Source organism: Mus pahari, chromosome 19, assembly GCF_900095145.1.
Source record: "Mus pahari chromosome 19, PAHARI_EIJ_v1.1, whole genome shotgun sequence".
Lineage (NCBI taxonomy): Eukaryota > Metazoa > Chordata > Mammalia > Rodentia > Muridae > Mus > Mus pahari.
Window position 1 is genome coordinate 62,104,900 of NC_034608.1, and position 16,056 is coordinate 62,120,955.

General features: G+C 42.1%; 1 protein-coding gene across 3 annotated transcripts in view; it reads left to right on the plus strand.

Annotated features, from left to right (window-relative positions):
- Pdlim3 (PDZ and LIM domain 3) overlaps nucleotides 1-9,719 on the plus strand; it is a 31,560-nt gene extending 21,841 nt beyond the window's left edge. Inside the window, exons 5-8 of one of the 3 annotated variants that reach the window (XM_021219113.2) lie at nucleotides 3,713-3,976; nucleotides 5,384-5,514; nucleotides 7,704-7,815; nucleotides 9,013-9,701. In XM_021219113.2, coding sequence (XP_021074772.1) covers nucleotides 3,713-3,976; nucleotides 5,384-5,514; nucleotides 7,704-7,815; nucleotides 9,013-9,202 — 697 coding nt within the window. In that variant the 3' untranslated portion in view covers nucleotides 9,203-9,701. Of the gene's footprint in view, nucleotides 1-3,712; nucleotides 3,977-5,383; nucleotides 5,515-7,703; nucleotides 7,816-9,012 lie in introns of all 3 variants that reach the window. The other 2 variants (XM_021219114.1, XM_021219115.2) reach the window with 2 other exon arrangements.
- Nucleotides 9,720-16,056: the final 6,337 nt, after the last annotated feature.

A 16,056-nucleotide genomic window follows, 5' to 3' on the forward strand; every position in this document is an offset into this window, starting at 1 on the left:
TTAGTTGTCCCCAGGAAGCCATTTTTCCAGACTAGGTTGATCCTGTCTGGATAGTAACATGGCTTAACGGTTTGCATCATGTACCCCAAACTGGGAGCCCACAGGTGAGCTCATTCTATAGGCATGATTTATTTAACCCTCCCATTGCTTTATAGGGAGGGGGTAATTAAATGCTTTTATGTGCCAGCTTATTGAAATGTTCATCACTGTTAAGTGCATATGAACTGGTACATTTCATAATTACGTGACTGAACCTGTATGTACTTAACTCCTCCTGTGGCTAGTAAATCATTATAAATCATTATTTAATATATGACTTTTAAGTGGAGATGCTGCAATAAGCCACAGGAAGGGCCAGAAAATTGTCTCCAAATAAACCACACAATTTTCATAACGTCAGACAGAAGAAGAAACATGAGTGGGGGGGGGGGGGGTAATTCTGTGATGTCAAATGCAGGGTCTGTGTCTGACCAGCTCCATGTTGGATCCCTAACACCAAGAGATGAGCCTGGACCATAATAAGCAATGCTCATCACATGTGCACTGGATAGAGGAATAAGAGCCCAAGAGTCCCCAGTATTTCCTGAATGTGAGACAGGGGAATTAGAAGCTTTTCTCCCTCTCCACGCTGCGCTCCCCACCATCCTCTTTGATACCTTGTTTTTGTTCCACTTCCCCATCTTTTTTTCCCCCAACACTACCCCCACACCACTCCACCTGCAGTCCGGGAACACACTAAGAGTTCAAAATGCTATTTCACTATTGAATAATAAGCAGCTAAACATACTGAGTAAATATAGACCCAGGGACACATTTAATTGCACAAAATTTCAAAGAAGGTCAGAGAGGCTTTTTTCTGTGTTGTCTTAACCTGAGTGTGGCAATTTGCAGGTACCTCTTAATGCATCAGGATAATAGCAATCTTCTAAAAATAGGTAGATAAATAAATAACAGGTACCTGTGTACAGATCCTAAAGACCGGTAGAAACACCTCTCCATTCTGCCTTTCTTCCTCTGTCCCCTCACTATTTGATCTAGCCTTGCAATTTTTTGCTCTCTCTCAGGGATTTTTCACCAAGATAGAATTTGGGGGCCATACCTCGACCTACTACTGCACTGTGAATGAACAGCTTGTTTAATCCAAAGTCAAACAAGTGTCGTGGGTTTATGTGTCAACGCACCTGATGTTGTAGTATTCGCTCTGGCTCATTTGATTACTTCATCACAGTTGGTGCCATTGAAAGCACCAGTGTTTTTATATGGAAATATGCAACAATTTAAATTCAAAGTAATAATTCAAAATATAGGCAAGATGTGAATGTGAAAATAAAATGTTTCTGGGTAGTTTTAAACAAGTTACATCCAGAAATAGACCCTCCTCGATGAAAGTCTGAACACAGTTCCAGGGAAGTTCCCTGTCTGTGGAAGAACCCAGCTGGTATTGAAGTAATTGAAGTCACCTTCCCCTTTACAGGTGATTTGCCACATGACCAAGACAGCCTCAGGAGATCGCATTAGCATCTGCATTCTGGGTCACTAAGAATAAGTTCCTGAACTCGGGACAACATTCCACTGGGTCTAGAGTTCCTGAGAACTGTCTTATTTAAATCACCAACCCAGGAACTCTTTCAATATTGTCTCGAATGTTTATAAAAGGCCACTCTTGCTGCTGTTACGTCATTTCCTCTACTTAGTAGACACAGGACCCCTAATTCAAATGATAAAGGAAGGAGAAATAGAGACATAATCTTTGGCAAATTAAAACCATATGCACATCCATATACAATCTATATACAATCCCTAATAACAGGCAAGGAGTACTAATTACATGTCAAAATAAAGCCTATCTCTGAATTCCCATTGATAATAGTTTATCCAGCATCTAGCATCCCACACGGGACACAGGAAGGCAGAGACGGTCTCAATCTTTCCTGAATGGATCCATTATATTTGGCCCAAGTCCCGCAAGATTTAACCCACTGTCTCCACCGCCCAGTTTTCAAGTTCATGAACCTCATTCCGCTTACGTCAAATCATTTAATCCTGACCAAACTGCTCTACAAGAGGAAAGTTTCTTCCTTTCTTTTAGCAGTTAAACTCAATTTTGGGAAATAGTGCTGTGCCTAAAAAAGGCCAGATGCTATTTTGGTCTGTGACCTAACTAGTGTCCTGGTTGGATTTTAAACAGATTCTCAACAGGCAGGAGTTAAAAGGGATTGCGTAAGAAGTTGGATTGTGTAACACAAAACACTAAATAAATAAATAAATAAATAAATAATTGATGATATTGTCTAAACTAAACACTGAGTTTACAAGCCCACTGCTCAGCATCCTCTTGGGTTTTGGTGTCTATGTGGGGCTCTGGTTAAAAACAGTAGCCCTTTAAAGTAAATGCAGAGATGGGGCCCCATCAGTCAAGATCAGATTGTTGATCTTAAGGCAGTCACATCACATATATGTACCTGTCTCAAGTTCACTGCAACACTAACAGGCAATCGATTATAACAGAGGTTTACATTAATATCAGCCAGCACCTCTTTTTGCTTTCTTCTAAACGGCTGTGCGTTTTTGAAGACTCTCTTAATACATTCCAGTTTCTCATAAAATGTATCTCTGTGTGGATTTACTGTGCTCGTAGAGGGGTAAGGATATAGCTCAGTGATAGAGTGATTATTCAGCATGCATGAGGCCCTAGGTTCAATTCTGAGTGCCAAATTAATTGATTAATTAATTAATAAAATGCATGTCAGTTGTGCCTGGTCTCCAGTTCAGTTTCATAAAGAGTACAAAATCCCCCTAGTTCTTGACTAGGGTGACCAACCTCTGTAATATTACTAAAGTCCCTAAACCTTCTCCTTAAAGGGAAATGAAAAATATGCATGGAAATATATGTGTGTGACCAAAATCTTGCATGAGGCATACGTGTACAGAGGAGACAAACATTAGCTTTGAGTAGCATCTAGATAACGTGAGGTGAACTATTCGCTCTGTAGTCAACAAGGGCAAGGTGATACACATTTATTGACTCTTTCTAGCTCCTGTATTAAGTCACAGGACAGTTTTTAAAGTATGTTCTTAACAAAATAAGTGAAACAAAAAATACTATATTGAAATAGTAACAGTAAAATGTTGATAAAATGGCTCTAAAATATCATCTTTATTTAGCCTTACCCATAGGTAATGACTTTGCAGTCAAAGCTTGACTTTATGACTGAAGCATGCTTATTTTGAAACGTCTAGCCTGTTTTCACTCTGCATAGTGATACTATTCATTAAATATCTGTCATTAATACTTTAATTATAAAATTCAGAGTCATAAAGGGATATCCAGCTAATCTCCCTCTACCATTTATACCTGTGATATCGTCAGAAACGAAATTATTTGGCCTACATTTAAGACAACGAGGGCAGGCGTGTTACCTACCTGCTTTATGTACAACTCTTGTGCGTGTTAACCCTCCACTTGACAGAACCGAGCCAACAAATGCAGTATCACCTGCAACTTTCAACTTTTAGTTTTGTTCACTTTTTTTTTTTTCCTTTTTGCATGAACCTATTACAACGTCCCTTTTCGAACCCCCTTCTAGCCGGTGTTTTAGACTGATGTGATCGCCTCTTCTGTCCCCACTTCCTTCTAACTTTCTCTGTACCCGTTTTTCTGTGTTCTTCCGGTTCCCTGCATCACCTTTGCGTAACGCGGTCATTAACCCAGTGGCTGCAGCACTCCTTCCGGTGTTGACTGTGGCAGTGGACGTAGCACCCCTTCCTCCATCAGTACCGTTAGTACCATCTGCCCGGGTGACTTGAAAGTTGCTGCTAAGATGGCCCCTAACATTCCTTTGGAAATGGAACTTCCGGGCGTGAAGATCGTACACGCTCAGTTTAACACGCCTATGCAGTTGTACTCAGATGACAATATTATGGAAACACTTCAGGGTCAGGTTGCCACAGCTCTAGGGGAGACATCCTCTGTGAGGTAATATGAGTCTTTTTGAACGGGGAGGGGGGCATATTGACTAAACACATGGCTGATGTCGACTTTAATGGTGTCTTTTAACGTTGTCTTGGTGGAAAGAAGGCTACGCAAAAGCTTTAAGGGGGGGAAAAAAGGTTTTGCAAACATTTAAGCCTGGTTAAAGACTTATCTACATGGATGATAGGACAGAAATAAAAATCAAATCACATCAAGACCAAATCTCCATTTAAAATTTGCAGTGTTCTTTGTAAGTGCCTGATTTAGTATTCTCAGAAGTGGCTTAAGATCTTACATCTCCAGTCTTTCCTTGGTGACGAAATGGGAGGGGGTGTGTCCAAGCACCGTTATGAGATGATCCTTTCTGATTTTTCTAATGGGAATGTGCCGAGAGGAATTGTTTTCGCTGTTTTAAATGTTTGCATTGCTTTAAGTTTTTATAAGCAGATGCTTCCGTTGTTAGTGAAGCTATTCAACTCCTGTTGGTCGTTATTTTGACTCATTTCTTCTTCGTTATTAACGTCTGTTTCAAGTACCTTTGCCACGGAGCTCCTCCAATTTAAAAGATTTATTATGAAATAAAATCCCATTGCTTCTTTTAATATTGCAAGATAACTTTTTATAAATGATTGTGATACTTAAGAATGTTGTGTACAATAGCTCAAGGTTGCTTTAGGGTTTCTACAGTGAGTTGATCCCAAAGCCATTTTGCAAAGAAATATATATATAATACATATATTATATATATAATAGGTGATTAAAATATGCACAGATACATTTCTAGGTAATACAGTAAAATAAAGTATTTGTTGCCTGGCAAGTAGAATTATATCTTCAATCATTTATTATTAATATACTTTCTAAAAGCACAGTAGATAAAACTTAGTTTTATTACTATGAGAAAATAATAAATAATGTTTTAATAAGTTTCATTATTATCAGTGACTCTTTCAAAAATTGCATAATCGATTTAACACACACATTGATGAGTTACTGCAGTATGTGGCTTGAAACACTGTCGGGTGAATTTCATCCACTTACAAGTTATGTGAAACTGGGTTTCATATCAAAAATAGGAATATTTAAACTTCTATGAGTAAGAATAATCAAAACGAGTCCCCTCCTACACTACTGTGTCTGCTGTCATTTTTCTGGGAGGGAAAAAAGGGAGGGGCAGATTTGTTCATGTCTATAATTATACAGCCACCAGCCAGACTTAAGTCTTGTCTTTGAAAATTGCCATATCCTGGCAGGAGTCACCCAGGTGAACTCAAATGGTATTTCTTATCCAAGAGAGTCACTTGAGAGTGAGCCCTGCTCAGCCCTTGCTGTGAACAGAGGAGGATATCTGTTGTCATGTGGCCTCCTGGGGCTCCTGATGATGTGTCACCAGCTATATTTGTGTTTCAGTGAACCCACAGCATCAGTGCCCCCTCAGTCGGATGTGTACCGCATGCTCCATGACAACCGGGATGAACCAGCCGCTCCTCGCCAGTCGGGCTCCTTCAGGGTGCTGCAGGATCTGGTGAACGACGGGCCTGGTGAGCGCCATCAGCGTCTACCGACATTTCTCTGATGGCCCTTGGATGGGTGGGGAGGGAGGACTGAAATGAAGCCACTCATTTAAATAAAGAACACCAAAACCCAAGTCCTATCCATAGTCGTCAGGGGCCAGCGTAGTTTATTAATCAAAGAGTTCTCAATAGATGCTGTAAGATTGCTCAGCCTTTTCTCCCCACTCCTTCCTCCTTGGGGAGAAAGATAAAGCATGGAATCAAACCTACTGTGTACCTCATTCTTTGCCGAAGGACCTTGCAGATAGTTTTACCAAATTCTCACCATGGCTCAGGAAGACAGAAACCATTATTTGCCCCATTTGACGAGTGAGAAACAGAGGCATAAGAAAAGTGGCGTTAGAGAAGGTCACGCAGGCCGTACAAAGGAGAGCTGACCTCTCACCCACTTCTGTTCTTCTCTGGCTCGCACTCCGGTTCACACCTTTTGTCCCCAAAAAGATACATACTGCCCTTTAAAAGTCATCTAAAAGGCAAAAATGCCCCATTAAGATGGGTTCATAAAGTCCTGGATATAATAGCAAACTGTGTGCATCACTGGTATGGATGTGAATGGCGCAACCACTCTGGAAAGCAGAGCTGCTGCCTCTTACAAAGTTCATTAAGAAATGACCCAGCTCTTCAGGACCCCCATGAAGGCCAAGCTGCACATCTGCTATGTATGAACGAGGAGGCCTAGGTCCAGCCTGTGCATGTTCTTTGGTTGGTGGTTCAGACTCTGAGAGCCCCAAGGGGCCAGCAGAGTTGATTCTGTAGGTCTTCCTGTGGAGTTCTTATCCCCTTTGAAGGCTGAAAGTTTTCCTCCATAAGAATCCCCAAGCTCAATCCACTGGAATGGGGGCTATCCTAAACGTTGTTGCCTGTATGTGGGATAGATTCTACTAGCTGAGCTGCCTTGCCTGGCCTCAGGGGGAGGGGAAGAGCCAAGCCTCTCAGAGATGTGAAGTGCCAGGGTGGGAGGAATATCCAGGTGAGCCCCCACCCACTCAGAAGAGAAGGGAAGGGGGATGGAGGAAGGATTGTGGGATGGGGCAGTAAGTGGGAAGTAAAGGGATTAAGTAATAATAATAATAATAACAATAATAATCTGTGTTCTCCGGTAAACAAGGGAGGTGTATTTAGGGTCCATCGTCTCTGATGGAGGATTCTTTTAAAATAAAAGGTAGGCATATAATCTGGAGGGGGGGCAGAAGCGACCCAGCAATTCTGTGCCTAGACAGACATCTCAAAGCAGAAAGGAAAACACACTTAACAGTGGTATTTCCCCTTATTAACAAGGACCAAATAAGTGGAGGCACTGAGATAGTCATTGAGACATCAGTGGGTAAACAAAGTCTGATAGCATACCTGGGAAAGAATGTTATCCACCTCTAAAAGGCATAAGGCTCTGAATGACACAGAGTGGGGAGGAGCGTTGAAAGCCTTATGCTAGGTGACAGAAACAGGACATGAAAGCCAAGGCCACGTTGGCTCTGTTTAATCTGAGATCTCTAGGACAGGCAACACAGTACACAAAAAAATGAAGAAGAGGTTTCCAGGGTCTGAAAAGAAAGGAAATGCACTTCCTGTTTGGTGGTTACACGGTCCCCAGCTCCTGTCTGTGGACAATACAGTCGGCAGATACACAACGATCCCGAGTTTGCGGCGGCTGAGCTGCAGCCTCAAGTCATTGGAATGATAAACTTAGATGTTTTATTTCCAAAAGACAGCAAATGAGACAGCCAGGTATGGTGGCGCACGCCTCTAATCCCAGCACTGGAGAGGCAGAGGCAAGTGGAACTCTGAACTAGAGGCCAGGCTGTCTACAAAAGAGTTCTAGGACAGCCAGAACTGCACAAAGAAACCCTGGGGGGGGGGGGGAGAGACATCCAATGAAAGGTGCCTAATCCTTGTAGCATCTTAGCATCTTGCCATGGTTTCCAACATCGCATTTTGTAAGTAGTTTCATTTTAAAAGAACCTATTTCAGAACCACGTCTCTTTCACACCAGTGGGCCCTGCTCCCTTTGAAACCACAGCACAGATGCAGCTGAAGAAATCCTTGGGCTAAAGTGCACACTTTAAAATAGACGCTAAAGTGCTCGCTTTAAAATAGCCTCCAAGTACAAACTGGAGCCAGCTGTTCCCCACCGTAAATGGAAGCACTTTGTTTTTCAGATGACCGTCCGGCTGGAACTCGAAGCGTGAGGGCTCCGGTTACGAAAGTCCACGGTGGGGCCGGCAGTGCCCAGAGGATGCCGCTCTGTGACAAGTGTGGGAGCGGTATTGTGTAGGTCTCGCTTTTAAGTGACTCGGGAATTAATTCACTCTGTCTTGCTGGCAGTTTTCCATCTCTTGTACTTTTAAGACTTTATATAGAAAAGGCAATTTTGGAAAAGTTAAATTTCTATTCATTAACTTAAAATAGAACATTTATAGCACACTTTAGCATATTTGGCCAATGTGCCTTAGTCATAAACCCCAAATTGGCATAGAACTTAAAAGTCAGCAGACTGTATCGTCAGAAATGCTTGTGTGAGATAAAAACAAACAAAAACAAAACTGTCCAAACATGTATATGAAAACAATTTCTATGAATCATGTTTTCTATTTTAAAAATTAATTTCATTAATATATAATCTTTGGATGCTTACTCTTCTTTATAGAAGAGAAACAAATGCAGGGACCATTAGATTATGAATTAAAATGAATTTTGTGACCAGCAGTTTTAATTATACAAATATCAAGATGGAAATCTTTAAAATATAGTCAGTTTACATTATCAAGAAACACTATGTGTATGTAAACAGCCGCCTTTGCTAATTCGGATTTTTTTCAAGGGAGTGTCTCATGTGGACATTTCTCCCATCCTTTCATCCTCTTCTTCCACCACAAGGAGAGATAAGATTTGCCCGGTTGCCTAAGAGAGAGGTCGGGGAAGAGGATCCCGCTTAGAACCAAGGGAACAGGGGGAGGGGGGACCGAAAGAAAAGGGGGTGGCTTAACAGCACTTCTGAAAACGCACAACTCACAGTGTCCTCCCAAAATAATTATTGTTCCTAAAAAAACAGTAAACTGTGTGTCCTTGGTTAAGGTGAGCCCACCCACTAGGTGCGCCATCCCTACCGGGTAGAGTTAATGCTGAACCACGAGAATAAGAAGGCATCAGTGGAAGTCCAACTCGCAGCTCACAGCCTGGCTCAGTCACCACTCCCCCTTTATGGGGGTTCGGCTTCCATAGTCATGGCTCCCACTTGTAAAGAAGCTGGGGCAGGGTTACATAGGTTATGTGGATTAGCTGTCTGAGCGCCTAAAGATTATTCACACCTCACGGAAAAAGGTGACGGTGTGGTCGAGCAGTCACATACGAACACTCGATGCGCACTGTGGTTTCCTGACTATGAAACAGGCCGGCTTATGGCAGCATCCTCTCCCTTCTCTTTCTGTGAGGTTTTCACCGGTCTGTACCCGTGTCTTCTCCCCACAGAGGTGCTGTCGTCAAGGCCCGGGATAAGTACCGGCACCCCGAGTGCTTTGTGTGTGCCGACTGTAACCTCAACCTCAAGCAGAAAGGCTACTTCTTCGTGGAGGGGGAGCTGTATTGCGAGACGCACGCGAGAGCCCGCACGAGACCCCCAGAAGGCTACGACACTGTCACTCTGTACCCCAAAGCTTAAATCCTCACACACGCATGCGCACACCCGCTAACACGGCTGATGGTGTGGAGGACTTCAAGAAAGAGGAGTGCGAACAGTCACCTCCCACTCTAAAGCCGAGGCTTTTAGACATTTATCTTATTATGTAGTGAGGGAAAGACATGAGGAGGCAAAGGCCTGCCTACTGACAAAAGACAAGTATTACCTATGGATTGCAATTCCTTATCTTTGGGGACAGCAATAGACATTTAAAGCAATAATGTTTCCATACCACACTCCCTGTGTTATCCAACCATCTGATGTGTAAATACCTGGGTATTTGGGGGAGTCCACTTGTTTTTCCTTCCAAGTTGCTTTTGGTAATTGTAGTCAATAATGCCAAATAACAGCCGTGTACTCTAAAAAAGTCCGCAGGTGTCTGTGTCTGTCATTCCTAAAGGGCATGTCAGGAAGACACTTCCAGGATTGCTCTATTCTACATGTGAACAGCTGTACCACTGGAGAACGCAAGCAAAATAAATACGTGGAGCATGTTTTTATAATTCATTGTGAAGTAGTGGCCAACAGATTCAGTAAGAGGGCTCACTCCTTTTCTTGTGTCTAAATCAACAAATATTTTAAGAAATCTGTGTCCTCTTTAGTTTTTATAGCTCAGTCCATTGTGTATATGGGAAGGTTTAGATACGTACATACATGTGTGTGTGTGTGTGTGTGTGTGTGTGTTCGCGTGCAAGTGCGTGTGTATGTAAGAGGGTCTGAACAATTGTGACCATGGTCGTAGAGGCCAGAAATCAACCTTCATGTCATTCTGCAGGATCCATCCAATCTTGGATTTTGAGACAAGATCTCTCCCTGGGACTCAGGGCTTGCTGTTTGGGCTGGGGGGGGGGGGTCAGCAATCTCAGAGATCTGCCATTTTCTGCATCCCCAGCTGTCAACACCTCTGCCTTTTTACAGGAGCGCTGGGGCTCAAACCCTGGCCCTCACACTCGGTAGGTAGGCAAGCGTGTTGTTGACTGGAGTACTTCATCTGCTCCCTCGTTGTCTCTTATGAGCCCTAGATCTCTGCTGATCCAAGGGGCACTGAACTCTTCTCGTTGAAGGTAATTCAGTACCTTCCCCATTACACATTTATTTTTGCTTGGGCTTGGGCTCTTTTTATTTCCTAGGTTTATTTATTTTATTGGATGCGTCTGAGTTTTTGGCCCACAGGGATGTCTATGTACCACGTGCATGTCTGGTGCCTGCAGAGGTCAGAGCAAAGCAATGGGCTCCGCTCATTCTTCCAAGGAGTTCTGAATCTGGACATGAACTCCCTCTGGCCCCTGGCCCGGACAGACAGTCTGCCACGTAGTTCCTGCTAGGAATCCCCTTCCCTGTCACCTCAGCTAGCCCCAGAGCCATGCCCTTGACTTGTGCCTCGCTTCTGCTTTCCTCACCACTGACACTGGGACATTCCTGAATCTGATCCTTTAGAATTCACACAGTGGAGAAGCAGTGAGCTGAGATGACTCAGACAGCCTCAGATAAGTCTGCCTTCCAGGGTAGACACGGCCACGTCTACCTGCTGTAGCTGCTACTTGCTAACATAGAACATGTGTCTTCCTCCCACAGTGTCCAGGTTGAGACACCTAACTAATTGTCTCTGACCTTGATTTCTCCAGAGAATACCTGCCTGGCTCCCATGGGCATTTGAGATTGCAACATCTTCAATAAAACATGTTTGTTACTGTAGCTATTAAAAACAGTAAGTTCTTATTGGAATCTAGGATGTGAATTATATAAAACTCTTTTTTTTTTCCTCAAAAGTTATTTTTTAAGAATTTGTTCTGGAAAACCAAGTTTTGGAATCTGAAAAATAAATGAGTGGCGATGGACTTAGAAAATCTGAGAAAATGAAAACCAAAAAAGAGCAACTGAAGCAGCACAGATACAATTGGACTTATTCTCTACATTCTTGAAAAGCAGGAGACTTGACAGGCCAGGCACTGCTGAGCTGGGGGTTAGAGGTAGGGCCACCATAGATTCTTGAAAAGCAGGAGACTTGACAAGGCCAGGCACTGCTGAGCCGGGGGTAAGAGGTAGGACCACCAAAGGAAAATACACGGAGACATTCAAGAAGCACTTAGAGGTTAGGGGTGTGGCTCTGTTGGAGGAGTGCATGCCTCCTTGACACAAAGCCCCAGGTTTGATCCTCCCCGGACAAGTGTTGGAGTGCACATCTGTAATTCTACACCAGGAAGTTGAACTCAGGAGGGTCAGAAGAAATTCAAGATCATCCTTGGCTACATAACACATTTAGGACCGGATACACCAGACGCTGTTTCAAACAACAGAAAAGAAATACTCAACGCCTACACACTCCCCTTCTAACCCTATCCTGTTCACTCACACTCCTCACTTGAGCTGGTGAGCCTTACAGAGAAAGGGGAACAGAGTATTGTTGAAGCAGAAAAGAAGGCACAAAGGATGATTGTATACGTCACTGAAAATAGAATGAACTAAGACAGAAAGGCTCATGAAAAAGCATTAGACGTTACTGTAAGCTGGGTTTTGAACGTTAGGCAGTATTTTCCAAGCTGAACACGGGGATATATACCTGTAATTCCAGCATGTGAGACTGAAACACAAAGATGGGCTAGCCTGGGCTATGCAATGAGCCTCATTTAATCAGCCGTTCAATAAACAATCAAAGAAATGATGGAGGCTTCCTTTAAATCATAGTTCACGTATTTTAAATACAGTAGAGTACACAGTGAATTGCTCATACCCAAGCTTAATAAGGGGCTTATTATTATAGTAAAATATAACAGTGTCTGTAAAATCTGAAACTTCAGGGAGAGATGGCTGTAATTAAATAATTTAGGTTATATGATTAAAGCTTGTGAGGTATGCCCTAACGCTGTACATTCACTCTTTAGAATCAATACTGTGCTTCAAACAATTCAAAGTTTTTAATAGATAAAAAAAGAATTAACTAGAATTAAGAAAGGGAAATGAATGTCATATGAAGATTATTTTTAAAATGTGTAAGGTGAGATGTAAAAATATCAGTGGTAAAAATGAAAGGGGTTTTTTAAAAGCATTTTCTTGAACACTTTATTAGTTTTATGTGTGGGAGTAATTTGCCTGCATGCATGTCTATGTGCCATGAATATAAAGTAACCATGGATGCCAGAAAAGGGGTTGGGTTTCCTAGAACTACAGTCACCGATGGTGAATCGCCATGTGACTCCTGGGGATCAACCTGAGTCCTCTAGAAGAGCAGCCAATACTCTCAAACAGGAGCATGCCTCCAGCCCCAAGAATTTTTTTAAAGCAAACAAATGAAAAAGAAATACTCTCCTCAGATGGTTATTTTGTCCTTCTGTAGCAAATTCACGCCAGGAATTCTATGGAGAAGAAACTCAGGTCGTGAACAAAAAATAAACAAACAAAACAGGACAATCAATTCTGACTTAGCTCTCTTAGGGAAAAATTAGGACAGGCTTGGACATTGGTTAGATTTACAAGCTGTAGAAAGCCAAAATACCAAACAAACCTAACCATGCTCCCACGGATTTTTGTACCTGTTAAGCAGAGGATCGTAAAACATATTAGTGTCACCCACTAACAGCTTACTCATCACTATGTAAGATAAAATTTCTCTGTTACCCAGCATAAGAACACCGGAGGTAGGCAGGATGCAGCTTTGGGTCTTGTTATTAACAACTCTAGTTAACAAATGTTCCGCACGGCACTGGAGATAGGACTATGTGGTTAGGAACATGTATTGTTCTCACAGGGGACCCAAGTTCATGTCCCAGTGCCCATACCTGGCAGCTCACAATTGGTTGTGACTTCACTCCAGGGGACGACTCTAACCACAGACACATGCATACATCATCACACATGTATAAATACATAAATATTAATAATTTTTAAAAGCAAATATTTGGCATGCTGCCCTTTAAGCCAATCTAATTTTATCCATAAGAGAATCTGTAACCATTACTCTATTATTTTGTCATCATGGCTTAACTTTCTTTTATTTATGCTGCACCTTAATTTAAGTAAGAAAAGAACATTGAGGAGAGACTAAAGGGATGGAAATAATTCAAGTAAACAAGTGTCACCTGCCATCTGCCCTACATGTCACCTTCCCTACCTGGCTCAGGCAGAGCTCAGATGGCTTCAGGAACTATGGGATATTTGTTTAGCTTTTTTATTGGGTTCTCTTACCTCCAACTCTTATTCCTCCCAATCCCTTCCAAGCCTCCAACTTTAGATAGGAGAGAGAAGGTTAGAGGAGAAAGGGGCATAGAGCCCCTTAGCCTGCTGATTAGGGGCATCCGGATCCTTGGGGCAAGTCCATTCTTCATCATCAGGATATCTTCAACTTCTCATCAAACCACAACAGCACTGATGAGCAGCAGCCTCCACGGGCCCTCTTGGGGATTCCCCCCTTTATACCCTCTCCAGAGTCCCCAGAATTAAACTATCTGCAGCTGGCAAAAATCACACCTCTGCTAGATCATGAGGCAAATCATAATCACCTGCCGTGAAGCAGCCTCTTGTCCCACACCTGGGATTCCAACAAAAACACATTCACGTAACATAACTGGGCTTTTAAAGAAACCAAGATTCTCACTACTACAGGGGATGCTTCAGTAAAGCTCACTGGGCACCAATAAGGGAGAAATGCTGAATATCTGACATGAGGTCACGTCACTATGCCCATCAGCTCCCAGAGCTCTTCAAAGAGTGCGTCCTATGATTGATCTGTAAAACCAAGCACCTTCAAAGTGGCCAACATTATTGCAATTATTTTTACATTGGGGGATTATTATCAATCATTTTCATTTGATTACTTGATGAACAAACACAAAATCAGAGACCACTCTACCTGCCTCTGCCTCTGGAGTGCTGGGATCGAAGGCATGTGCCACCACTGTGTGGCCTTTTAAAATTTATTTTTCCAGCTCTCAATAGACAGTATTAGGTTGGAATTAACTCTGCTGGCAACTTAGTGGGGACTGTAGAGATGATTTCATTCACGTTTTCAAGCTGTAGAAGTTACTTCTATAACCCACCAAAGACTTCCTAAATCAATGTCAGGAGGTTCTCTTCTCCATCAAAACACAAGTGTTATGGTAAATCTCTCCAACCTAATTATGCAATGAAAACACGACACAGTTAACATGCTGTGCGCTTAGACTGGGCAGATCTACTGCTACGCTACCATCTTCCACAGCTTATGAGAACTCTTAGAACTTACTGTTTCTCCGGGCCATGTGCTTCTGCTCCTCTTTTCTTCATCTTCGTCTTCTTCCGCCTCTGTATCCTCTGCCTCTTCCATTTTCTCCTTCTTCTTCTCTCCCACCTTCCGCCCAATCACCAGCTCTCCTTTATTTTACAAATTAAGATGGGAAGCAGGTTTACAGGAAATCACCTGAGTGCTGACTCATTCCTTGTTCACAACCCCTCAGAGGAGAACAGATTTAACATCAAATATAATGAGCCCCAGGGCTATCCACAACACACAAGCCTTAGTTTAAGAAAAGTTTTAAAGAACTGTCATATTGGTATGTCCTCAGAGTGAGTTGACAAGTCTCACACTATTGTAGATTCCAACCATGCTTAGTGATTGCCCTTTAATCCCAGGTTTATAAAAAGATCTCATGAAGCTGAAAACCACAGACATCTTATAGTTTGATATGAAGTTGCTAAGAATAGACCTGAAATCTTGTTTTGTGCAATGATCTTGAGTTTATTCCAAATTCTGAACCTGCAGCTGTTAGTTAACAGGTAAAAGTAGATTTTTCTAAAAGGAAAAATGGTTTTGAAGTAAAAGGATTTTGAAGTGTTATGACTTTTAGCTTTAAAAAATAATAACAATGTTGATTTTAATCCCCGTAAGGAAGGACTTTACAATTAAAAAGTTAGGCTTTTATAAAACAGTTGTGGGGATAATCAAAATATTTGGCCAGAGAAGCTATATCCTGACAAAATACACTTTGCTGTCTACGTGATATGAGAATGAATTAGAGAAACTGTCACCGACTACGTCAGGAAAATTTGAGCATTCATACAAGTAATATTAGCAACAGAATAAAATCCATTGTTAACCAGTAAATAACATAAGAAATAGTGATCCATACAGATAATTATAGGTAAACTAGAAAACCAAAAGCTTATGATGAATGGAATTATTGTATAAGTCAAAATATTTTATACAAACTATTTCTTAATCAAAAAAGAACAAAGGTTAAATATCTACGGTAGAGATTCGTAAGTCGCCAAATGAACACCACACTGATGGTGCAGACCACAATCCTGTGCCACCTGGGAGGCTACAATGAGGACCAACAGCCATTATGCCCCCCTGACAAGAGTGCATGGCCTGATCTACCACTAGAAAACACCCACAAAAGACACAAAAACATTTTACAGAATAATTGGCCTAGAATGTTCTAAAATGTTAAGGCCGTCAGAGTTCAAGGACAATCAAACTGATCAGACTAAAATGCATTAAATAAACAGATCATGGCAATTGGATGTAATGCCAACCTTTAGGCTGGGACCTATGGCTGCCCAGGGCATTCCTGCAAGAATATCAGTGATGCCTGGAAGATATAGGGTGACTATGCATGAGCGCTAATCTTGAATATTAACATCTACATTGTGCTCCTTTTCAGTATTCTTATAAAACACACGCCCAATGTTCAGGAGAGATGGGATGAAGTCAGCAATTTGCTCTTAATAGTTCAGGAGGGCAGGCAGAGGAGATAGCTCAGTTGGCGAATGGCTTACCACACAGCATGAGAACCTGAGTTTGATGTGCAGTGTAAAAGGCCAGGTGCAGGTGCAACAGAGCATGTCTGTCACCACCCAGG